This window comes from Cupressus sempervirens, chromosome 1 (genome assembly GCF_028749045.1).
Source record: "Cupressus sempervirens isolate cs-2001-9-10 chromosome 1, ASM2874904v1, whole genome shotgun sequence".
NCBI lineage: Eukaryota > Viridiplantae > Streptophyta > Pinopsida > Cupressales > Cupressaceae > Cupressus > Cupressus sempervirens.
Genome location: NC_143118.1, coordinates 18,831,407 through 18,856,886, shown reverse-complemented (window position 1 = coordinate 18,856,886; position 25,480 = coordinate 18,831,407). Strand labels below are relative to the sequence as shown.

General features: G+C 33.7%; 1 protein-coding gene and 1 pseudogene across 2 annotated transcripts in view; one reads left to right on the top strand and one right to left on the bottom strand.

Moving 5' to 3' along the window:
* Positions 1-8,061, top strand: part of LOC149575946 (peroxisomal fatty acid beta-oxidation multifunctional protein AIM1-like) — a 43,498-nt gene extending 35,437 nt beyond the window's left edge. Inside the window, exons 13-18 of the mRNA XM_089816061.1 lie at positions 2,570-2,824; positions 2,929-3,050; positions 5,924-6,045; positions 6,169-6,317; positions 7,509-7,647; positions 7,777-8,061. Coding sequence (XP_089672187.1) covers positions 2,570-2,824; positions 2,929-3,050; positions 5,924-6,045; positions 6,169-6,317; positions 7,509-7,647; positions 7,777-7,812 — 823 coding nt within the window. The 3' untranslated portion in view covers positions 7,813-8,061. The remainder of the gene's footprint in view (positions 1-2,569; positions 2,825-2,928; positions 3,051-5,923; positions 6,046-6,168; positions 6,318-7,508; positions 7,648-7,776) is intronic.
* A 5,371-nt stretch (positions 8,062-13,432) lies between these two features.
* On the bottom strand, positions 13,433-24,317 carry LOC149575945 (uncharacterized protein At1g01500-like; annotated as a pseudogene). The gene is made up of 3 exons (XR_016360284.1): positions 24,075-24,317; positions 22,118-22,812; positions 13,433-13,734 (listed from the first exon to the last, which is right to left on the bottom strand). The product of XR_016360284.1 is annotated as an uncharacterized protein At1g01500-like (transcript).
* Positions 24,318-25,480: the final 1,163 nt, after the last annotated feature.

Below are 25,480 nucleotides of genomic sequence, written 5' to 3'. Positions count from 1 at the left end.
GAGACTAATATAAAATTCTGACCTTTTAATTGCCAAAGTGAATATAATGATGTTGCAACGTTTCCAACACAAGAGCTTCCACAATCCAATGTAAGAGGTACCCACCAGATGGAGATGACACTTTATTTGCTTGATTAATTCCCAATATCAGGATGTGCTTTTACGTTCAGAATATTATAATGCCATGTCTTGTCTTTCTTGTGCCTGTCAAAAGCATCTGTAATTATCTCCACGTCACCTTTAGGCTTTATCCCATATTTTTCTATGGAAAGGCATCATTAACATTTGGAATTTATCAAACCTCTGTAAGGATTATTCCTCTTCTACTTGTTGGCACATTCCAACTGAAGGAGGCAACCACATCTCCAGTTTCCTTTTGTCTCTATTTTTTGTGGTGCTGGAGGAGACTATGTGCAAAATGACAAAGTCAGGCCCAACAATGTAAATTTGCAATACTATTTCACTCCTCGATGCGTGTGACTTTTCTGTGTGAGACAACTGACAATGAGTCAAAGAGAGCAGAAGTCCAATTGATTGACAAATGCTGTATTCTTTTTTTTTTCAAAAGAGTGGTAAATGCTTTGACTTGGAGCTATGAACTAGTGAGGCCACAAATGGGAGACCTCATCCCCAATGCGATTTGAACCTTGATGGCAAGAACGACATATCAACTTAACCCTCACAACATGCCACTGTTGGCAACAAATGCCTGAATCTGTATACTACATTAGGAACAAGTTCCCTAATACAATATCCAGCTTAATTAGGTTCAACATGATGCTGTGAGTATCCACCTGGAATTGATGTCTGAACCGGAATTCCAAATATTCACTGAATAGATAGACTTCAAGCAGAAACACATACAGATATGCCTGCGTGTTACAGAGATTTGTAGACAAAGAGCATTCCCCAAAAAGTACTTTTGATATGCAGCTTGAATGAAAGCTTGATACTTTCCTGTTCTCACCGAGCATCCATTACTTCGAGTTAAACCCACCGAAGAATCTGAGTGAGTGATTCTTCCAAGTCAACAACAGACCTCACATTGTCGAATATGGTGTCCTCTTAGACTTCAGTCCTGAGAACGAGAAATTCTTGAGTCAATTCTGAATAAAATTATTAATGACATGTCTTTACCAATCCTTATAGTCTAATTTGTAATATTGATATTCAGTTACCCTTCAGTTTCCCCCACAGTTTCTTTTTCAATAGTGACTTTAATTAAATAAGCCCAAGTCATGGTTAATTATTTAATATTTCCATTAATTCTCATTCAAGGAAAAATATTAAATAATTAATGTATTTTCCCTTCTTAAGACTTGGCTTGTGAGAAAGGGCATATAGTGCAAGTCAGTGAATTTTAATGAGTTTGTTGAAGTTCCTTGGTGTGAAACTGTCAGTGACACCTTAAGCGCAAAGTGATGAGTTGTACCCTCAAATATAACATTGTCTATCTAATTGTCTCGACCAAACTCATGTAACTTTGCATGCAAATATTGGACAAGACTCATCACTTGAAAATTTGAAGTGTCACATAACCCTTAGGATATTGAAAAACTGTTGAGATCTCTTTTCCTATGCATCTCTTGTAATGAGATTAAATATTTTCCCCTTATGAAGATTGATTTTAAAGCCATTGCTTTTGTTGTTAATGCTGGCACCAATTACTATGAATCTGTCTTGCACCTTTAGTGGAAGTATCATTTTTTTTTGGGTTGGAAGCATTTGTTTTTTTATTAAAATACAGAATGAAGCACTTAATTGAGCACAACCAGTTTGGATTTAGCAGCCAGACATGGATTAAAACACCCGTAAGAACAGACAATTTCATTTTTAACTGTCATGTACAGAAGATTCATTATCTGTCATTCGATATTTCCATCCTTGAAACAATATTATTTGCCAAATCTGCTTGAAAAATGAATTTCATTCCCCCATTGCAGTTTTATGGCTTTCCACATGCTTACATTGAAATAGAAAAGAAAAACCCAATAGTTCAATATAAATCTGATTCTGAACACTGTGCTTCAATGTCATCTGCACCTCTATGGGCATAACCTTTTAAGTTTTTTCAAAAATAAAATAAAAATTGTTTTGTGATATAAATGAATTCTGAGAATTATCTTGCAATACAGTAACTTGAGAAGACACATTTTACAGTTTTTTCTTTCTTGATGAATCATATGATACTCATTAGCAAACTAAGTTTTGCAAATTAATATGGTATCTGATGAACAACAAGGTCAAGCTTGGCCAATTAAATTGCTTCAGTTGCTAAATACTTTGTCATTCAGCACACTATTTTCTATTGTATATAAGCACATCTTTCCTTTCTTTAATAGCTTAAGGAGAAGTTAGATGAAATATAGTTAAATTTAGCAATCAAAGAGAAATCCTAGAGGGTTTAACTTGACCGGTATAGTTTAAACTCAAAGCATCATTATTTTTGAATTCTGCTAGTGAAGTATTTCCTTTTTCTTTTCAAATACATTTTTCATTTGAACATTCTTTCTGCAATGTCTTCAACATGTAATGTTACATTGATAATGATGCTTTCCTCTGTGTCCAGTCCTGCACATATTATGCAACTGCTTGAAATAGTTCGTAGTAATCAAACTTCTTTGCAAGTCATAGTAGACTTGCTTGGCCTTGGAAAATCTTTGCAGAAGGTACCAGTAGTAGTGAAAAGCTCGCCTGGATTTGCTGTGAACCGTGTATTTTTCCCCTATGGAATGGGTGCACATTTCCTTGCTGATCTTGGTGTAGATCCGTACAGAATTGATTCAGTAATTAAATCCTTTGGAATGCCCATGGGTCCATTCAGGTGAGTTGAAAAAAATTCATTCTGAACCAATTGACTCTTTTTATTGATGTGCTGATTGAGATTAAAAAAAGTTAAGAACTAATCAGTTTTCAATGATCTTTCAGGATGGCAGACCTTGGTGGTCTTCAGACTGGCACGCTAGTTAACAAAATATGGCTACAAGCTTACCCTGATCGTGTCTATTCTACACCACTAATGACTTTACTCTATAACGATAATCGTCTAGGTGTGTTTCCATGCTGAATTTTTTTTAAAGCTATATATTTTTCTGATTACAAAATATAAGTGTTGAATTGGAATGGATGTCTGCCTATCAAAAGTTAATTACTGTAATTGACAGTTTGGGGTCTAAGAAACTTGAAATAGATGATTGCTAATCATAATGCCAGGGCATCCATAGGAGCAACACAGCAGTGCATGGAACATTGTCTTGGCAGAAGATGACTAGAACTTAAGGATATGGAAAAATTAGCATAAGCTTATTTATTACATAAAAACTTTCATGGAACATTAAATTTTTTATAGATCAAGGAAATCTTCTGATTTGTACGGAAGTTGATTTGAAACTCTGGAAAATTCGTAAAACTATGTGATCACAGAAATCTGGGATAGGAGATATAAAATGGGTGCCATTTGCGAGGTAAATGAGTTTTCTCTTTAAGGTTTTTTACCATGTGCAATTTCTAAATGGGTATAGGATTTTATTTTGTTTTTTTGGGTAGTCCTCCTTGAGTTTTATTATGTAGTTGGTTGGAGTCATCCCTTGATAACCTCAGCTCAAATTCTTTTTAGTAACATTTTATAGTTATTCAGAGCTTACAATTCTTGCTCTTAAGGTATATATTCTGTCTTTTATGATAGATCATAGATTTTTTACTTCTGGGTGTAGGATGAATTCTTGAGGGAGATGGAAGCTTGGTTGGATGCATATTGAAGGGGTAGCAACGTTAGAGAGTAGACTATGAGAAGAGAGAATAAATGGGTCATAATCTGGTAATGAAGTCTGCAAAGCAGGAATCTTTAAGGGGCTGTACATCATCCCATTTGAAAGAAGAGTAAGGCAGACTAAACAATGGAAGTAAACCTGTCATTGATGTCAGCATCAGTGCTGTTACAAGCATTGTCCTGGTTAGGAGGAACAAATCATATTGAAATGGCAGTTTTATGTAAACTTCTTCTAGAGTGATTGTCATTCTCCCAGCATTTTCAGTCAGCTGGATCTTCATTTCAAAACAAACGCATGGGGTAGCAATACTGAAGCTAAATCTTTTCCACTTTCTTGAATAAGTTATTATTGGTTTAGTGCTAGAGATCAAGTATTCCCACTTGCAAAAAGCTATTACAGTGTTTATAGATCTTTCCAGCAGTCTGTTGCTTTTCCTATGAGCTCAAAGCAGAGCATTAATTTAGAATACTGACTGGACACATTAAATTTACATTCAGTCTTAAACTTTCCAGTTTCTAACATAAAAACTGAACAACATTCCTTTTTAGCATATATTTAGGAGAAGTATAATGCCATAAGTTTTAGCAGATTGGGTAGCAAGGGAAGAGCTGGACATTTCATCATAAATATTGACAGGAATAGATTGTGCTATGATCTATGTAGTGTTTTTTCAAGAATTCTTGGGATGTGTGGATTAGTTTCTGGGGATAGAAATTGATTCCCACCTGTAGATGGCTATAGGCTATATGTGTCTGGGTGTGCACGCACAGAAAACTGTCTTTAATTAGCTCTTCCTTTGTAGAGAGGATTTGGATAGGTTCTTGTATCAACCTACAGTGGCACTCACATAAATAAACCATCATGGTTCATATTTTCTTTTGAAAGGTTAAGCTTGAACTCTTTCAATTCCCATATTAGCTTACTCTAGTAATTGTGGATTATTAATTAATGTTTAACTATCAATTCTGCTCCTGCTTCATCTTGATGCCAGGGATTGCATTCCTTGGTCTGGGTCTGTGTAATCATGTACAATCACTAGAAAGGTTGGTGATAAATCCGTGGGAGTGTATCTTGGGTTTCTTATTATCACATCAAAGATAGAGGGTCGACTTCCCTATCTTGTTTACATTCTAAGTTTTTATAAGTTAAATTGTTTTTTGGTCATTTGTAAGTAAGTGACTGAATATGTAATAATTGCTTGTTGACATGTGGGTAGTTGCTAGGAGCTAGTTGTTGGTGGTTATTGATGGTTGTAATCTGTTTGGCAACAATTGGACACTATGCTTGTTTTAGTCAAGGAATATAGGTTGATTTTATATGATCCTCCCTTATCTACAAGTTCATTGTACGTACTACCTAGAATACAACTATCAATACTCTCCATATATGATTGGTTGATATGTCCTTTAATGCTCTATTTGTAATGAAATTATTAGTGTTATAGTTTGACACTGAACACTTGCTAGTGACTAATTGAGCTTAATTAGTTCTGATACTACGGACTTGATGAAATATAATAATGTGGAAGCTACTACACAAGGCCAAGTTTAATACTTCACATTCTTTCAATGCTTATTGCTTCAGATATTGTGAATGCTCGGAATATCTTTGGTACAATTGGTAATAATGATTATGATAAGTTTGTGTCTATATATCCACTTCAAAGTCCCCATAAAAATGTCATGTGTTATCAGACTAAAGGGTTTTCAGTGATATTTGAGCTTTATTAGTTTTCAATTATGATACTGTTGTAGTTAATATACCAGGCCAAGTTAAATACCCATCACAATCTTTTGCTTTCTATGATTTCAAATATTCTCACTAATAAATCTTACTATGGAACCATATTTTTGGCACCATTGATATTGGTGATTATGGTATGTTTGTGTACATATTCCCACTTCAAAGTCTTCATAAAAGCTTTATACTTATAGACTAAAGAGTTATATCTAGCATTTTTGTATGGATCTACTAAGTGAGAATGAATATTTAGGTTACTAGATAAAGCCTGTGATGAAGGTGCAGAAAGGCAAAGATAGCCCTTAAGATTTTTTAAATGGTACTGCTTTGGAACTAAGGTTTTGACTTCGAGTCTCTGTATAAGAAGTATGATAAAATCACAAATGCCATGCGATAACAAGATCATTTCACAGGCGAAAGTGCGGGGAAAGGATACTATAATTACCAGGGCTCAAGGAAGGAGAAGCCTGCGCCAGAATTAAAGAAGTATCTTGAACAATCTCGCAAGCTTGCTGGACTTTCACCTGCTGATAATGTATGCAAGTATCTTTTTCTCTGTTTTAAGACCATACATAGAAATAGTGATTTCTTTTGTCTATTTGCCAAGGTTATAATTTTGCTCATTTAAAATTGAGGTTTGATTATATTTTCATATTAGATCACAGAAATCACAGACCAAGAAATTGCGGAGATGATATTTTTTCCAGTAATTAATGAGGCATGCCGTGTTCTAGAAGAAAAAGTTGTAATCAGCAGTTCAGATCTTGACATTGCTTCAGTTTTAGGAATGGCCTTTCCATCCTACAGGTATATCATACACAATGATTTTATGAAACGGTGCTTAATGTTTTCTTTAAGAATATTTAATGTATTATGGATGATACTGACCTTATTTAATGTTTGGTTTGTCATCTGTGAAATGTTCAAGGACACAAATGTCCTTAAAATTGACATTGTCTGCTCAATTATTTGTGTTGTATTATTTTACTGCTATGCTCTTTCTAAAAGTCCATCATTTTTGAAGTATAAATCTCATTGGATGAAAATGTTCACTGATGATTGGGGCAATAGTGAAGTTGCTAACTTTCTGTTTGGACAATGGTCATTCAAGGTAACAGCTACTGTTAAAGGAACATTCATATCAATTTTTTCCTGACAAATGCAATAAATGTGGAACTTGCCACTTTCTTTTTCTTCCCCTTTCATCTTGCTCTCATTCCTGTATGACGGGCAGCAGAAATAATTATAAAGGATATATGCAAATCTAGATTTATTAGGAGTTTGTAAGTGATATTCATTAACATTAATCTCTTAGCACTAAAGGTGCCTTTACAAATGGGCCTATTGAAAGAACTTTTTTTGGGGGAGGGCAATCCCTTATGCATTTGTCTCTCACTGAAAAATGTAAAATGCCTCTTATAGTTGTCCGATGACTACATATTGGAATTTATATAGGACAAGTCTTAGAAAGACCCAAAAATAAATGAGCGTTAATCAATTTGGTACAATACAGTTGGTTTGTATGAGGCATATCATTGTGTTTTACACATACTATTATCCTCTGCTCTATTAACAATAATCTCAGTTTCCTTAGCTATATGTCTACCTTATTTACATGTGTCACGGACTATGCAATTGCAATGCTAAAAGAAATAGGTCATAATTAATATGAACCAGACCTATTCATTTAAAAAAAAAATTCAACAAATCCAAGCTGGCGTTAATCAGAGTCCAGTTTCTTTTACGTCCAGTGAAAAATATTCAGCTTTCTTGTTCTCAGATGTTGAAGCCAAAGTTGTCATTAATCTGGCAGTCCCTTTTATAGTCGAAATTGATTAAAATTTAACAGTCAATTGGCTGTGAGGTAGATTGATGAAGATATTGATTTGATTCAATAGAGATCACATTAGGATCTGTGATTAGTAAATTTGTAGCATTTTATTGATTCAATGCTATTAATGATCTTAAAAGTAAATGACCTTGACTTGTGATTTGCAGAGGGGGTATTGTCTTTTGGGCAGATCTTATTGGAGCAAAATATGTCTTTTCCAAATTGCTGCAATGGGCAAGCATATATGGCAACTTTTACAAACCATCCAATGCATTAGAAATGTGTTCCACACGGAATATTAAGTTGGTAAGGAAGCTTTTGGAAACCTCATCAACAATCATGTCAATTACAAAATTGCAGACGTACTTTTTCTCTGCCGTTTATTTGCATAGCATAGTATAAAGTGTCTGACACAATCCTTGAACCTTTTTGTAGGCACAAATTCCACTGGCCGGCGCATCTAGATTGTAATCCTAGTCCTTTGAAAAGCTAAATGTTATTCAGAGTTTCTGTGGACTGTAAAAGTAGTAAACAATTTTCTTGTTTATTAATTATATTATAATTGTTTTGTTGAAGTTTTCTTGCACGTGGGAGAAAAAATAAATAGATAGTGGATTCAAATTCAGAACTGCATTTTAAACATTTTTCAGCTTACAGGAAGCTCCTTCTAAGTTTATCATGTATCCAGAATTAGACAATAATATTGGAAAGTTTGTTGCATATTTGTTTAATGAGATAAATTTACCTTACATGCAAGTTAGTAGTTTCAGTAAATTATGGTTGCCATACAAGTCTTATACTGCTTATATTGCTTTAAAAATGTAAAGAACAGCTTAGAAAGAAGGAACTAAAGAGATGAATAATTGTAATCAATGATATAGCCTTAACAAGAATATCTTTCCTTGTGGAAGCCATAATGAGTTCAACATAAGCACTTGAACTCTGTTCACCATTCTAATGTATAGTTTTCTTGACAAATAGTCCAAATAAATTCTTGCCTAACTACTACATGCCAAAAATACAAAGCCCTTCTAAAAATCCATTTTGAGGAGAGACGTGTTAAATTCCTCTCTTAGCCTGACTGAAATCATTTGGCCATTAAGTGTGTAATTAAAGTAGTAGCTGTTGGGAGGTTCGTGCTTCCATCCCCACTAGGTGAAGATATTGTTCAGCATAGACCAATGGATTTGTGACATGTGTTTAACTGCCTCTCGTGGATCCTTGTCTCTAGCTGTTGTTACGTTCATTGATAGCTCGAGCTTTTGGTGTAACTGCAACGGTGATTCCAATAGTAGTGACATGCTCAAGTATGTAGTAATGCAGTGCGATTCCTTGAACATTTTTTGTTTTTGTTTTTCTGGATAGAAATAATTTAGTATCAGAAGAGACCTTATAATTGCTTTTTGCTTAAAAAATGTACAAGGAGCCAAGTTTAAGCCTTGTAAAACACTTGAAACTCAAGACAACCATTTCCTTAAAAGGCCTATATAGGGAAGACCATCAAACAACATAATAGGTTATAGTTATGTCACTAGAAGTATGCAACCATAATAAGAGAACAAAACACCCTCAAATTGGCTTCCTTAAGACTAAAATAGGGTTGACGATATTTGAGTGTTTAATCATAGTGACGTGGCAACAAAATTGGTATATGAACTCATCACAAAAATGAACATTGAGAATCAAAGGCTTCACAATTGCTCATTTGATGACAAGCCTCCTATTATATACTAGTTTTGTACTCCCAAAAAAGGAAGTAAAACTAAAGAGACTAAAATCCATAAACATAGATATAATATATTGAGATAGTAATATGAAATGTATATAGATGAAAATCCAACGACAAGGTAGATTGAGAACTTTACCACCCACCAGTTTGACTAAAAGCCCATCCTAAATCCTAGACCTTTCAAACTCCCAATGCAAATATTGTGAACTATAAATAACTTGTTCACCTTTTGTTATTGCCAACTTAATATAAGGTAAACTTTTGATTTCCTTATACAATTGCCTACTTACGCTTAAACCTTAAACCTTGTATCCTCACCAAAGTATTAAACATGAATTTGCATTGGTAATTTCTACTCCATGGTTTGAGTCCACCTCAAACTCATGACATTATTTGCCTCCAGTAGGGTCTCTATTTGAGTAATGCTCTAGTTTTATCAATTGTGTTCTATTCTTGCATTGCATCTCCTAAATAGTAGAGGAGGAGGCCTATTACATGCATACCTTAACTTAGCATTTCCCAAAATCTTATGTGGATATTTCAAAATACTCTTTAATTCACCATAATTTACTTGTCAAGTCCTTTACCAAAAAACAAATTTGAAGTTCAAATAGTTAAATATGATGCCACGTCAACATTTTTTTTTTTTTTTTTTGTGGTGTCCAAAATTGTCCCAAAAAGTGATAATGATGCGCTAATGCACCTCATTGAGTGTTTTCTTTTTGAAATTTAGAAGCATCTTTGTGGGGATTGCATTGATTGATTATGGGACATTTTTAGTTCACCACTATAGTGTCTTTTTTGCCCAACTACTATAAAATGTATTGGAGCTTGTGCATATATTGACTCCTCTCCCCTACACTCAAAGGTTAGCGATATTTTTTGAATCTCTGACACTAGATAGCACTTTCTGCAACCATATTATGTAAATGAATGGTTGAATCACACCTATCCTTTGATATTAGACAATTTAAATAAGGAACCCTTTGTATTTTGAACCATGATCTTGATTATGTGAAATTAATTATTGTGTGTAGATACATCCTTAAGTACTGAAGATCAATAAAGAAAGGGGTTTAGACATGCTTATAGTACCTTCTTTCTCCAAGGGAAATTTCCAATTCATTGAAACTAAATAAAACCTACATTGTACATATTGTCCCACAACTAGAATTGAAAGTGAATTGAAAAGCTTCTAATAATTGATATTATAACCACATTGAAAAGGAGCATATTGTAATTGAGTTTTATCTATACAAGACTTGAGTGTTATTATTAGTCATATTATGTTCTCAATGAAATGGAAAGGCTTATGGGAGCTTCATTCTATAAACCCTAAGTTGATTGAATAGTTGCATTCATAGAAGGGTGATTAATTGTATGTGATATTTACCTGACTTAAGCTCTTAGATAACTAGAAAGAATGACAAAGCTTATGGGGGCTTCTGCAATCCTACTATCTTATCTAATATATAGTGAGTGGTCAAAGTTATAATATAGGAACATGATGCATAAGAGTAATTATGAACAATGATGAACCATATGACATCTTTGGACAAAGACAAGGAGTTTCTACCCTATTATACTTACTTGAAATTATGAATAATGATTCAAGGTTAGCACCATTGATTTTATGGAAATATAACACTTATTTCTTGATTATTGTACACAAGTTAAAATCTGTACATGCGTTATCTTGAATATAGAAAGACAAATATGTTACTTATTCTAGTATTGGTGAGAGTAATACTAGTCATACATATGTGTTCCTACTTTCTTATTATGCAATTTGATTTTGTGTTTTTTTCCTTTTTCAATTAAGGTACCCTCACCCCTCCCTCCAATTTTAATATCTTTCATGATATTATGATAACCTAGGATTGATGAATTAGTTGGCAAAAGAATACATTTTATTTTATATTTTTAAAAATATTAAAAAAGATCATTACCATTGGCTTAATCTTGCATATAAATGAACTCTATTATTTCACAAAGGTATTAATTTTCAATTTTACATATAGCTAGCTTGTGAATTTGTATTTACAAAAGGTTAATGCACTACCTTTCTATGTGCATTGATGTGTTCCTAATATTATCATTTATTCTACAAATAATGATGTATTCAAATATTAGAAATATTGAAAATAAAGGTATAGTCATCGCAAACTTAACCACGCCATAATTAAATAGATTAATATTTAATTATGATAAATTACAAAAAATCATTGCTTCCTAAATTCTCACAATTAATTGAATTTTGTTTAATTCATTCCATTACCTCTTTTCTTTTAAAGGTTATTCAATTAAATATTTTACTTAGTATAACATTATCTTCTACTCATAAATTCTTCTAAATCTAATACACTAATTAAACCTTTCCCAATCCTTAGTATCATAATTGAAGCTTAGACATAATCTAAAACTTATAGTTATAAGGGGGTTGTCCACCACTGATCACCATCACCCTCATCTTAGATTTCCCCTTAATTTTTCCCCCTATGCTATAACTTATAAGTCCACTTTCTTCCAAATGTGTTGTCACATATGTGTCTGCACATCTAGTCCTCTTGTCCATGATACATGTCATTTTATCTAGCCTCCACCTTTTGACACTTGTAACAAGGCCAAATCCTTTTATTTGTATACAATCTTAACACTTCATTTGATAATGCTTCTTGACCCTCCATTTTAGCTTCCAAAAATATATAAATTGGAGCCTTCACATTCCATTATCAACAATAATGACCTAAAATTATGTCATCAAATTCCTATCTTATTCCCCATATTATCAAAGCTATGTTGTACTAAAGAGAATCCGCTTCAATGCTATTCAAAGGGAAAATCAAGTGATTTAAGGTGCATCAATTCAACTTATTCAATGGTATTTGTAAGTTATTAAAAAAAAAAAAAAAATCAAAATAATTTGAAGTTCAATGACAAATTTTTCTTTGCTTTTGTACTTGCATTATAAAAGAATAATTGACACATGATTAGATTTATGGATTTTAACTAGAGCATGCATAATAAAATAAGATGCAATAGATTATACAGTACTTAAGTAATCTTAATAAAACCCAATTATCATTTTCTAAAAAACATTATAATGCAAATTTATAAGATTGTTAAACAATTTGGAATGAGAGGGATAGTTTTATTATTGTTCGATAAATGATGGAATGGTATGCCAAGCTACATAACATATAGTTTCTTTTCTTTTTTTGGTAAGTTGTTGAAATATAAACTATATAACTAGAACAAACCTTCAACTTGTTGACCAGATAAAGAATTGATCAAAGACACACTTAACCTTGTAAACTATATAAAATCTGGCATTGAAAGTGCACCAAACCTTCTTCATAATAACATAAACATGCATGATTAAGTGCCATATAAAAATATAAATGAACTGCTATTGTTTACATTCTTAGTTAAAATGATATTATTAGTTTTGAACAAAGAGAGGCAAAATTCAATGATTTTCTAACTTGATTTAATATTTTAAATATAATCAAATGTGGGCTACACATGAAAAACTCACATATTATGGAGAATGTGTTGAAATTTTTATATTTTATACTTTCTTCTTTACCCATCTAATAGTCTTAAATTTCTTAGTATTAGAGAATATTTTATGACCAAAATGTGTACTAATTTGACCGAAGAATTGGGCTTAGGATGGCTTTAGAATTAAAAAATTCATCTCCCTCCTTTACAAGGGGGAGTGTCAAAGACCTTTTCTAGACCTAGTATTATGAATTATGGATCTTTGAAAATTAATCTATCTTGACAATTAAATCCAATCTATAATAATTTTTCAGATTGATTAGTGATGGTTCTATTAGGGCCCTAACCTTGAATTGTGAGAGTTTTTTAATGAAATCTATATCCCATACAATTCATTTATGGAAATACCACTTCCACTAGTATTCTACTAGTATGGAATATATTGCAATTACATTACAAACTTGTATTAAGCTTTCTTTCTCACTTGTGCAACTTGAACATTTTATCTCCTCCTTTTAAGGGAACCTACTTTAAACTTCTCCTTCGTTTGCTCTTATAACTTGAACATTTTCTTTTATCCTCTCCTTCAACTCAACTACTCCATATAATTCTTATTCTTTCATCATTTAACACTTACATGTTTGCTACACACTATCACTAGAGTTGAGATATCAGTCTAAGCATACTTTACTAACGCTAAGATGTATTTGGGAGGAATTGAACCTTAGTCTTCCAAGTGGTCCAACCGATTCATCACAACACTTTGACTATATAATTTCTACATTCATGTGAATGCATATTACTTATATAGAATATACATGATATATTGGTGTCATTGTGATTTTCTTTATGGAGACCTTGTAGTGTAACATAGTAAATATATTTTTGAGTTAAATCCAAGGCTTTTGATTTTTTACAAGTCTAGAAGTTCCTCTAGAACCCCTAATGACTAACAAGCACACACCCATACCTAATCCAAGAGAAACCCCAAATCCAATTGCAAGACAAAGACAAAGAGCTACATATAACCATGTGAGTTTGAAATGCTTCAAACATTTGATTTTCTTAGGCTCCACCAACTTTGTGAACCTTTGCATTGTTGCTTCACATATCATGACAATTAATCTATCATCCATTTCCATAAAGCTCCCCCTTTGCTCCTGTACATTACAAGAAAAGTATTAATCATTCTATGCATTATTTGAACATATTTAAAAAAATACAATACAAATTTCATATTGTCATTTAAAGATATGTATATAAATATAATAAATTTAATAAGGAAAACAATTCAAGCCCTCTAGACATAAGGAAATTTAACTTTAACAAAACTTATATTAAACAGACATTTAATAATTCTATAATCTATATGGAATGATACAAATAAGAGTTTTTCTGTTCTCTACTAATGCTTTCATCAATGTTATAACTAATAATTAGTGTATAATTAAAATAATATATATTTTTTTAATTAAAAAAACTCATAAATACATATTCAAAGGTAACAATGGTTGTTGAAAAAAGGGACATTTAAATCTGGATTGAATTAATTTAGAAAAATGCAATTACAATTGATGTGGTAGAAAGTAGTTAATCAAGCCTTTAAGTATTAAAGTTCAGATGTGAATATAATCTACACCATAAGAATTATTTAAATAATATTGTTAACAACTATTTAATTTTTAGTAATATATATTTTTGATTAATAAAAAATTATGTTTTAAATACCTTTCTAAAAATGATTGAAAATAAAATTGTGTTGAACAATAAATACTTGATATTAAACAAATTATATAATAATAAGTAATATTTTATTTTCGTATTAGGTGGTGTCGTATAACTTTCAATATTAATCATTTCTTTACCTTGTGTGACTTTATGTCAAATATAATTTGCGCATCATGATAACATGGAAAAAAAATTCTTATGTCAAATAAGATATGTTTTTCACACTCCCCTTCATTGTTTAAATTGTTGAACTGCTATTACTAGCGGGATTTTTTCAACAAATTAGCTGCATATGATATTATAAGATGATATCATGTGTGCACTAGAACATATAGGAAAGAAATTACACGTTGAACAAGAAAAGTCAATAGACTTTTACCCAACTAAAGACAAATAACAATATTCTATTATAGAGCATCTTTCAAAAGAAGAATTTAGTCTAGACTCCAAAATGAAGTGCCCTAGGGTAGTGCTAGAATTTGGAAACATTTATTTGTTATGAGGTGGGTATTAAAATTTGAGCATGTCAGTTTATGGTATTGTTGGTAAACAGATTTGTCACAGTAGAATTGCCCAACGGAGTGTGTGGCAAACTGTTCACAACAGTTGGATAGGCCCTTGGTATGTGGCCTTCTTCTGCATTTTGAGGGGCAACTCCCTCGTATGATATAATTTTTAAAAGGGTTTTTTGATTAAAGAATCTAAAACTTCAAAGTTCAGGAGAAAGTCATTTAGGACGAATGCACCACACGCCCTCACAACCTTCTTCGGTAAACAAAATCCATAACAAAGGTGCTCAAGAGCTACGCTTGAAAGCAACCAGTATTATTGAGCACATTCATTATCATTCGTAAACACTTGCATACTACAACGTATAACAATTTAGATTTTAAAATAAGAAACCCAAGCACATCTCATTTCATTTTCTTGCACCAAGAAAGCAATAGAGATTTTTTTAATTCAGAGATAAAAAGTGTACATACTTTCCAAAATTTATCCCTAGATCAAAATTTTAGCATAGTGTTCTCTTATTTTTAAAACCGAAAAGTCCCTTTACAAAGCCAATAGGTGTCCTTATATAGACATAGAGGTTAATAACTACCTCTTCGTGGTTAATAACCACCTCCAAAATATGCAATTTTGGAAGGTTAATTAATCTCAAGAAAATTAACCTATACAAGGAACTTGCAAAAACAAAACTTTTAGCTAGAGTTCCTAAAGATGTTTGCATATACAATCATTGATTCTTCTAGCTACTAACTCTATCTACCCGGACACAATTGATTTATCTCGGAAAGCCCTATAAGCATCTAGGATGATCATCATTGATTCATAGTTCGGAATGAACACATTTTCCATCCTGAGTTTGGCTGTGAAGTATCTATCTTGAATTTCTTCTGACTCTTGTCGGTAGGCTGAAATGTTACAATCTCCCAACGTGACTGCAACCAGGCTAAGCTTCATCATAGTTTCAACATCCGATACACGGTTCCCTATTTCTAAATGAACCTGAACACTGAAGGAATCAAGGAGAAACTGACAATCAACATGCTGAAGATCACTTACTCGCACTCCACCTATGATAGTAGAGATTAATTCATCTGTACTTTTTGTTTTCAGTTGCTCCAAAGAAGCTATTAGCTTTTCGAACTCGGTGATCCCTTTGCTGATGTTTACCACCTTCCAACCAACACTTTTACTCCAGATGCGTGTTTGGTTGTCACTTGGATCAACAATAATTTTCTCAAGAAGTAGGGTGCTCGTATCTAACTTGGCCATTTCTTTTAATTCATCAGCTACTTTTTGCCAGTTGGATTTATGTTCCTTGCTATTTTCCAACTCCTTAGAAATTTCCTGTATCTGTGCGATGGCTTTCCCATATACCTCTTTCACTCTAGTTATAAGTTTTGAAGCATCTTCTATCATCCTGTTTATCCAAGCCTCGATCATCATACTATGTGACTTTTGTTGGTCGATTCTTTGAACAACAATATGATCTAAAATACCATCAAGACCTGTTAGAACCGGCGGAGTGACGACGAATTGGGTATTAGAAGGATTGCTGATTGAATTAATATAAGCCGCCATCATCTGAACTTGTTCCTTGAGTTGCTCCCTAGCTCTTTTCTCTTCCTTTGCCCTTTGCAACATCTGAGTAGCAATCACTTCAAAATTCTGGAACTCTCTTTCTGCATTAGAAGGACCAAGATCAACCTTTTCTAGAATGAAATTTGATTCGGATGCTTCATCAACACTCTTTTCAACTATAGGCTTGGCTAATTCCACACACAAATTGCCTGAAGTTTTATCAATAGCTAACCTGGACATCACCTTGGTCTTTTTCACTTTAGGAGGCTTCTGAAGAATACTAGAGATCATATAAAATGGAGGTGGGACCATTTGAACAACTTTCTTCCTCTTCTGAAGACTATCCTGGAACCACGAATGTGTAACTTTTGAAGCTTGTACGTCACTTGTTACATTTTCAGCAACCATCATTAAGTCTTCTGAATTAGATAATGGGTTATCTAATTGTGTGATGTCTATTAATGGCATATTAGGAGGAGGGAGACTCAAATGAGGAATCACTGTATCATGAGGGGATGTAACAGGGACACGCGATTCAACAATTCGAGGAGTTCTTCGATCTTTTTCACTGGATCCATCCCCTTCTTGATTCATTCTACCTTTCATTCTTGTCCTTTTTCTTTTGACTGTAAACCTATCCGGCTGATTCAAATCTTCATCCCGATCTCGAGCACCTGTGTCCAATTGTTGTATGTTCTCACTAGAAGTTGCCTCTATCGCCATCCGAGACGATTCCCCTATATTATTTCTCCTCTCTTTATTTTGAAATTCACCAGTTGCTTTTTCGGCTCTGACTTTATTGATCCAATCTCTTGTTCTTTTAAGAACATAGGAAGACCTCTCCTTCAAGTTTTTCAATTCAGGAATTGACCAATCAATAGGAGGGAGCTCTGGCAATTCAATTTTCTCATAATAGTAAGGATCGACCAAAGAAACCTCATTGTCATCTATACCTGTCACATCGATGTCCAACTTGAAGTCTATTACCTGTCGTACTGTAAGCCGCATCCAATCTCTCTTCCTGACTTCGAAGTCATTTTCACAATCCTCCCAAAAGTCTTCTAGAGCCGGGAAGTGACCAAGACTGGGATTTAACTTTAATTCATTCACTGCATAGCCCTTACTGTCATAAGGGAAACACATCGTGTAAGGATGCAAATTTATTGTGGCAATAGATCTTTCAATGTTCCTGGCATCTGATGCAGTGTCACAACTATAATATCCGATGCCAATAGGAAAAGCTATTTCATCTATCCTCCTGTTCCTGCAAAGTTTATTGATTTGACTAATTTGCCTGCACATTTCAATTAAGACTAGTTTATCATCAACAAATCTAGGTAACATTAGCGGACATCCATCATAGGCAGCTAGCCGGATATAAGTGAACTTTGGGAATTGTATGAAAACACTTCCATATTTTTGTACTTTCATCGCTGCTTCTGGTGAAATCTTGAGTCCAATGTTCCCTTGAATTTCCCTTATAGTTAGCATGGTGAATGTGTCATTCACTCTTCTAAAATGGTGCAAGCTATTATCATACTGAATTTGAGGAAGATGATTATAAATGATTGTTGTGTCATCATAAACACCTTGCCGGTTAAGTCCTGGCCAACTTTTGGTGCTTGCAATAGCATAGAAAAGATATGAAGTCATATAAAAGTAGTCATTTTCTTGAAGTTCCATGAGCTGTCTATGCAGTGAGTCGCTGATAATTTCAGCCCAATCAATGTATTGTTTTCCTTCACAGACCATATTAATGAATAGAAACATCCAACCTTCGAACTCGTGTGAATCCCGAAGACCAACAATCCTGCTCGACAAAGTTACCATATTTGCCACATCTTCTTTCAGTGATGATCTGTGAATGGATTTGCCTAATTGAGACTTTCCACTTCTTGGTTGGAAGAACCATGATTTTGCCATAGTATTTAAACATTGAGTTTGATTGGCAGTAAAATATTCCTTGGCAGTTTTCAGATTAATGCTGACATATTGCATCCTAGTGGGCAATCGAAAAATAATAGCAATAGAGGCAGGATCTAGACGGACAATCGCTTCATTGTTCGATGAAATAACTTCTCTAGTGTTGGGATGATAAGCCTTCATGCACTCCAACACTAATTCTGGGCACTGTACTGAAATGGGATGTCCGCCTGCTTGAGCCAAGCCACTTTCCAATATATTTCCAGCTAATGGAGTCTTTTCTTCATTTACAAGAGATGACCAGAAGTCTTGAAGGCAGACACTTCCTAAAATGGTATCACCGATATCTGGAAGCGTACTTCTTAAAACAGGAGCATAATCCGGCCTTTGATACTTGTACTTCATGGTTTGATTTCCAATCCTTCTCTCAAATATGCCAAGTTCCAAAAAAAATGAGAATGCTGATCCGAACTTGGGTGACTTAACGAGTGAAGCTTCCAAAGCTGCAGGTCAGGAAAAAGTATTTCACTTGTCAAACGTTTTGCCAACATTCTGTATGTTCGGTTTATGTTCACCACCTTTTAATTTTGGCATTGTATCAAACAAGTCAGGAGCAAATCTCAAAAATTGTGAACATCTTCCATAACTTGTCCATGAACCTGGCAATAAATTATTAAAATCCCCTTAGATTCAAGGCTCTCACCATCTCAAAGCCGCAGTCCTGTCATGCTTTTCTTCCGTTTTGAAATATTATTGAACTGGATAGCCACCTTCCACCAATCGGGCTATGGCACCAATGTTATCATTTATTTCGAGCATTCCAAGCTTTACCAAAGTTCCCACATTTATCATCAATTTCATTTTAATGTCTATGGAAACTCTCTATTTTCCTTATCATCAGAAAAGCAAAAGAAACCCTGGAATTCATGGAAGTGTACAGGTTCTCAGCTCTGATAGCATAGGTTTCTACTTCCCATGACTGTCATCGCCCATAAAATGTTTGGATATGAACCATAGGTAATCCTTAGAAAGAATGCCCAAATGCTGATGCACAACACAAGCACAGAAATGTCTATCGCGAGTTTAGGTAACGAACATCGAGTTTATTCACTTGGTGCAGTTGGATCAGTGATAGAGTAGACGGGGTGACATATAAATGCTTTACCCTACTAGCATGAAGAGAATAACGCACTCATCGGTGCATGCCACAACGTTCTAAAGATCTACGATGACTGCATTATTTTATAATCTTGTTATCCAATGAATGTACATCATCAATGAGTGTGCAGCGATCAAAGGAGGATTGGAAAACGTTTAGGTTTACCCAACTCAATATGCGAGAAGTCTTTTAGAAGATCATTTATCTTGTTCACGTGGATGAGAGCAGACATTTCTCCAAATAGGTCGCAGCACTTTGAAAGACCAACTTCATGTATATGTATTGCTGCACACATTTGGCGAGTTGATATATATATGTATCACTGTCTATCCACAGGTTATATAGATGCGTGCCAGCCACATAATCCAACTTCCTAGCATGGACAGCTTGTCTATGAGTTCTGCAATAATATATGAGTATGACTTCGCTTTCTCAAAACAAAAACTTCTCATACTTCAACCTACGTATCACTGCATCTTGTCCATATTATACTCCAAGAAGATCTGCTATGAGTTGTTTTGCTGTTGCAGATTGGCGCTCAGGATTGATTTTGATGTTTCCCACTAGTTGAGGTCCTCCAATTGTTTGATGTCTCATAGAAAAATTTAAAACAAGTTAGAGAGATTTTCAAACAGGTTAGTAACCATCTCAGAGAGGTTAAGAAATACATATTTTTGGTGGCTATCATTAACCTATTGGAGAGGTTAAGAAAAACATGTTTTGGGTGGCGATTATTAACCTATTGGGAGGTTAGGAAAAACATGTTTTTAGTGGTTAACATTAACCTATTGAGAAGTTAATGGTTAAGAAACACGTGTTTTTGGGCCTCTCCATCAACCTGCAATAAATTGAGGCTCAGAAGTAGGACTTTAGCGATTTCAAGTGCTGTGCGGAGCTGCTAGTGAGCAGGAGACATGGAGGCTTAGAGACTCAGAAAATTCAAAGATAGAATGGCCAATTTAAGTTTTAAATATTAACCATGGCTCATAAAATTGAAACAAATTTTATAGCTGGGCAAGAGGTATTTATTCATAGACTTTGATTTGATCCATTGATGATAGAGATGTAATACTTGTATTTCTCTAACACATTTAATACTTCACCAAGACTTCATACTTAAATTTTAATTTTTATATTATATAATGTAATATTAAAATTTATTGAAAATAATTCAGTATTCTTTAATTATTAATTCTTTTTTTAATTTATACTATTTTATATGTAATTGTATATTTTTTTGAAAAGTGTGTTATTATATATATATAAGTATAAGATTGTATGTTTTTGTTTATTTTATAAAATCATATAAATCTTAATCATTTTAATTTTTTTTTATGTAGAACTTAATTATAAACTATTTAATTATATCTATTTTTCTTTCTTTTTATTATATTATCAATATAAACAATTACAAACATGACTATATATGACATTTTAAAAATAAATAAAAATTACAAGAAGATTGTAAAGAAACAAAGAATTATGGAAATAATTGATGAGAGAGGAAAAGTAAAAATATTTGGTGTACTAATACACAAAACAAGACAAATCTCTAAAGGTATTCAAAAAACAAAGAAAAAAAGGAAGGAAAAATGACTAGGAAGTGTATTTTTTGATGCAAGTGTGAAGATTTTATTTATGCCTACAAATATTTAAGATTATTCTCAATGATTTATCATTGAACTCAAAAAAAGCAATAGAAAAAAGATTAGAAATACATTCAGACCAAAACATATATAAAAAGAAGCATAAGAAGAAGGATAAAAAGAGGGACGAGAGAAGCATAAATATTTGGTGTACTAATACATTGGACGGCTTAAACATCACACACTTAGGCTTGATTCCTAAGGTAAAAGTGTTAAACGGTCAAAGCCGACTTATTTTTTCAGGCTTAATTTCTTCATTGGAGTGTGATGTTTAAGGGTGACCCTAATATATAAAACAACATGAATAAGTAAAGATATTCGAAAACAAAAAAAAGGAGGAGGATGAAAAAGCAATTAGAAAGTGTGTTTCTAATGTAAGTGTGAAGATTTTATTTGCATTTAGAAACCTTTTCCATTATGCTCAATGATCTATCATCAAAATAAAAGAAAGCTTAAGAAAAAAGATTGGAAAAACATACAGCCCAAAACAGATATAAAAAGAGAGGAGTGAAATTTAAATAACCATATATAATATAAATTATAAAATCTACAATCAAATCTACAAGTGTATCTACTGAGAACTATAAAGAAATAATAAGTTATTAAGAGTAACAAGTGTATATACTTACAATTATAAAGAAATAATAAATTATTAAGAATAGCACAGAAAAGAAAAAAGAAAAATATTTATAATCTGTAAAATTATTAGTGTGGGTATTTCTGAATTCAATTGTGTGAACTGTAGAAAAAAGTTTGGAAAACCGAATGGAGACAGATAGAGGAGAGAAATAGTTTGGGTTGAAAAACGCACATACTTCAAAAAAAAAAAACACACACAACACAGTTGCACAGTAAAAAATCGTAAATAAATATTGTTGGGATCAACGGAAAGAAGAGTAGATATTTGGTGTACTGAACATGCATAACAACGCAAATCACTCTGGAAAGGTATTCAAAGCGTAAGGGGAAGGAAAGGAAGGAAATTAACCGTTGACGCACCTGATTTTCGTTGGAGACGAATGAAATCTCATAATCGTTTCCTTCAGGAATTACATCCAAACTCAACCTTTGACGCCCCCTTTTCTTCCTGGCTATCAGCTCTTCCTTGCGCGTCAAAATCACAGGCAAACTGCCAGCTTCACCCGTGACGTATACTTCAATTGACGGAAAGGACGACGGGCTTTTCCCCGTCGAGGTCCATCTTGACGGATATTCTAAAGCGCAACTGCACTCCACAGTCCACGTCAGTTGACGGCTACTGTTGACGGAATCTGCTTTTGTTCTGTCAAGTGCACCGCAAATAAGCGTCTCATCGCCGACGTACACCTCGAAAGAAAGCTTGCCCGTTGTTTGAACGCCGTCGGTGCACAGGAAGCTCCAAATCGACGGATTTCCGTCATTTTTTATTCCGCCGAAGCGTCACGAAAGCGCTTGCTGACGGACGGATTTTCTTTCCGTTAATTTGCAGATCTGTCAAACGGCTGCGAGGCAGGAAATGGAGAGTCAAATTCTCCGGTGCGCGGTCGATCCCGCGGGCATCCACGATTTTGATGCAAACAACTTTGATGTCGAACCACTGCTGCTGTATATGGCGGCCGGATTTACAGTAAAATTCAATCAGTTTTAGCAGCGTGAAGGATTCTGTCAGTTGACACATGTTGCAGAATTGAAGCCGAACAAGATCCCGAACAACTCTGCATGTAAAAACACAGCCGAAGTTAAAGGCCGGAGACTAAACAGAATCAAAATAAAGCAGTAGAAACATTAAATTTTCTGAAAATGCCGGGGTTTGTCAGGTTATATCGGTTATACTTTTGTAGGGTTTGAGGCGTTCTTGTCAGGTCACGGCGAGAGAAACAATACAAGTCATGTAAATATATGAAAATACGAGTTCTATTTTGGCCGATGTGATCCTAACGTTAGTGTATGTAACAATCCAGTGACGCTTTTGCTTTGATAATATAAACAAGCGATTTTATGTAACGACAGCACGAGAAAACTTTAGTAATGGCAGGGGAATTATTTTAATGACATTTCCACCACGGATCTAAGAAGTAGGCCCTCCAAATATTTATATTCTTAGTTTTATATCTTTTGATTTGCACTGTGCGAAACCAATCATCATCAGCTTATTTCAAAATTCTAAAATTAGAATTATACTACAGAATTTACATGATTTCATATGTTTTTCTTCTCTATACACTGTTCTGAAGATATATATTTTCTAAAAATAAGGATTGTGTATAGAAGCTAAAACAATCTATCTATATTTTACTCTTATATGTTAAAGAGAACTAAGAAAGAAAGTTGCTGCAGTAAAGCTCCGCTTGCAGATATATTTCTAGCAGAAAACTCTCGTCAGTTAAAAAAAAAAGGAAAACTCTAAATATTGCTGGCCTAAACTTCTTTCGCGTACAAACAAGCAATTCTCCAGCCTTTTTGCTAGGCATGAGAAAAATTATGGCGAATGAAAAACTCTTCATTTCTCAAAACTCGTATGCGCGACTGTGTAATGCATCAAATTTGGCGCATAAATCTTTGTATTTGCTCTGTTCTCTTGTAAAGGCAAAGTTAAAGGAATCATGCACCGATAAAAAACCAAAAATCTTCCAAATGAAGAAAACAAATCTACAAAAGCCAAATTGCAAACAAAATTACCAGAGACAAGTCACAAATGGTGACTATTACAGAATTTTGCACAAAAAATATGACTCTTGCTGAATCTTACTGCAGATCTGCAAACTGCAAGCCGTCCAAAACAATATTAGCACACGCGCACGCAATTTCCTTGTTTTAAAAAAACTTTTATTTGTAGAGAGAGAATTTCTTCAAGAAGAAGCAACGACCAGAGTGTTTCCACCAACTCTTCATGTATCTCAAAAAAGAAAAGCAAAAAGAAATAAAACTGTAAAAATTCTTCGTTGCCGTTAACTGCATGAAAGTTGTGCAAACTTACCGTGAGAGATGTCGAATTTTCCGGCGAGGCGAGCACATGAATTTGCGAGAGAAATTGGAGTTGCAGAAGGCGAGAGAAATGGAGAAATGATGGGTTCCAGCTACATGAATAAACATATAGTATTAAATATGTTTCTACCTTTGATGAAAAGGTAGGAAATGATGAATGGCACTAACAAGCAAGTAGACATCACTGTCTGTGTTGCGGAGAGCAGCACTAGTCTCTTTGGAGGCACGTTTCCCACCCACTCTCATTTACTATTTTTATAGGGTAAGATACCATGAAAAAGTGCTGCTTAAGCTTGTACATTCGCTCATTTTTATCTGCCTTTTTCTTTTATTTTTTCTTTCCTATAATATTTTAGAAAGATAAGTATTGCAATTTTAGGATTGAAGATAAGGATGGTAGTTTTATTTCTAAGAGGTTTTGGATTATAGGTGGATGATAAAAATCTGTTGAATTCAATGTATTTCACTTATCTAGTCAATTATTATCTCTAAAAAGTTAAAGTATTATATTTAATAGTTTAAGATTTACTTTAATTTTTTTTTAAAAAAGATGTTCATAGTTCTATTAAATGAAGATAATTTGAGGGTAATTGACAATTCATTTAGGTGATGAAATTGCTTACATTGTATTATGAATTATAGAACATACAATAAAACTTTTAAGATAAGATGTAAAAATCTTGGTTATAGTCAACAAATTTGAAATTAGAATAAATGCTATTTGTATTCAATATGAGAACATGGACAAGTAGATAGAAGAATTATTTATAGAAGAAGTTGAAAATGACAATTCTCGTGATAAAAAAGGGATGAGATGTGCCCCTCATGTACCTAGAGTGTACACAAAGAATGTTGATAAATGGAGACAAGGACAAAATTTGAACTCATAGGACTAGAGTGCCAGGCTATGAAGTTCAATACATGTATGGCTTTCCCCCTAATGTTTCCTCCTAGTACAAGGTGTATACCACTACTGCTTGCACAAGAGGTTGTCAATTGATAGACATGTTTATGTTGGCATCTTCTTAATGCATGTATCACATGATATTTGTGTGGATATGTGATGCAAGAGCATTCTGGGTGTAAGAGCAATCTTGCATTAACCAAAAATATTTCACTTCAGTTGTTTGAATAAGGGCTGTCTTAATGCAAAGTTGTTGTCTGTGGAGGTTTGCTACTTAGTAAGTCAATCACACGAGCTCAGCATGTCCTAATTTCAAAGGTGGGTGTTCATCTTAGATATATCATCCTACCAGTTGAGGCTCAATGCCATGTCATGAGTATTCATGGATTTATTATGGATTTTTGGTTTTCAATTTTGGCATAAAAAATTCAAGCTCATTATTGAAGGCCTAAATGTGCCCGGATGAGGCCTAAAAATTTGATGGATGGGCACTT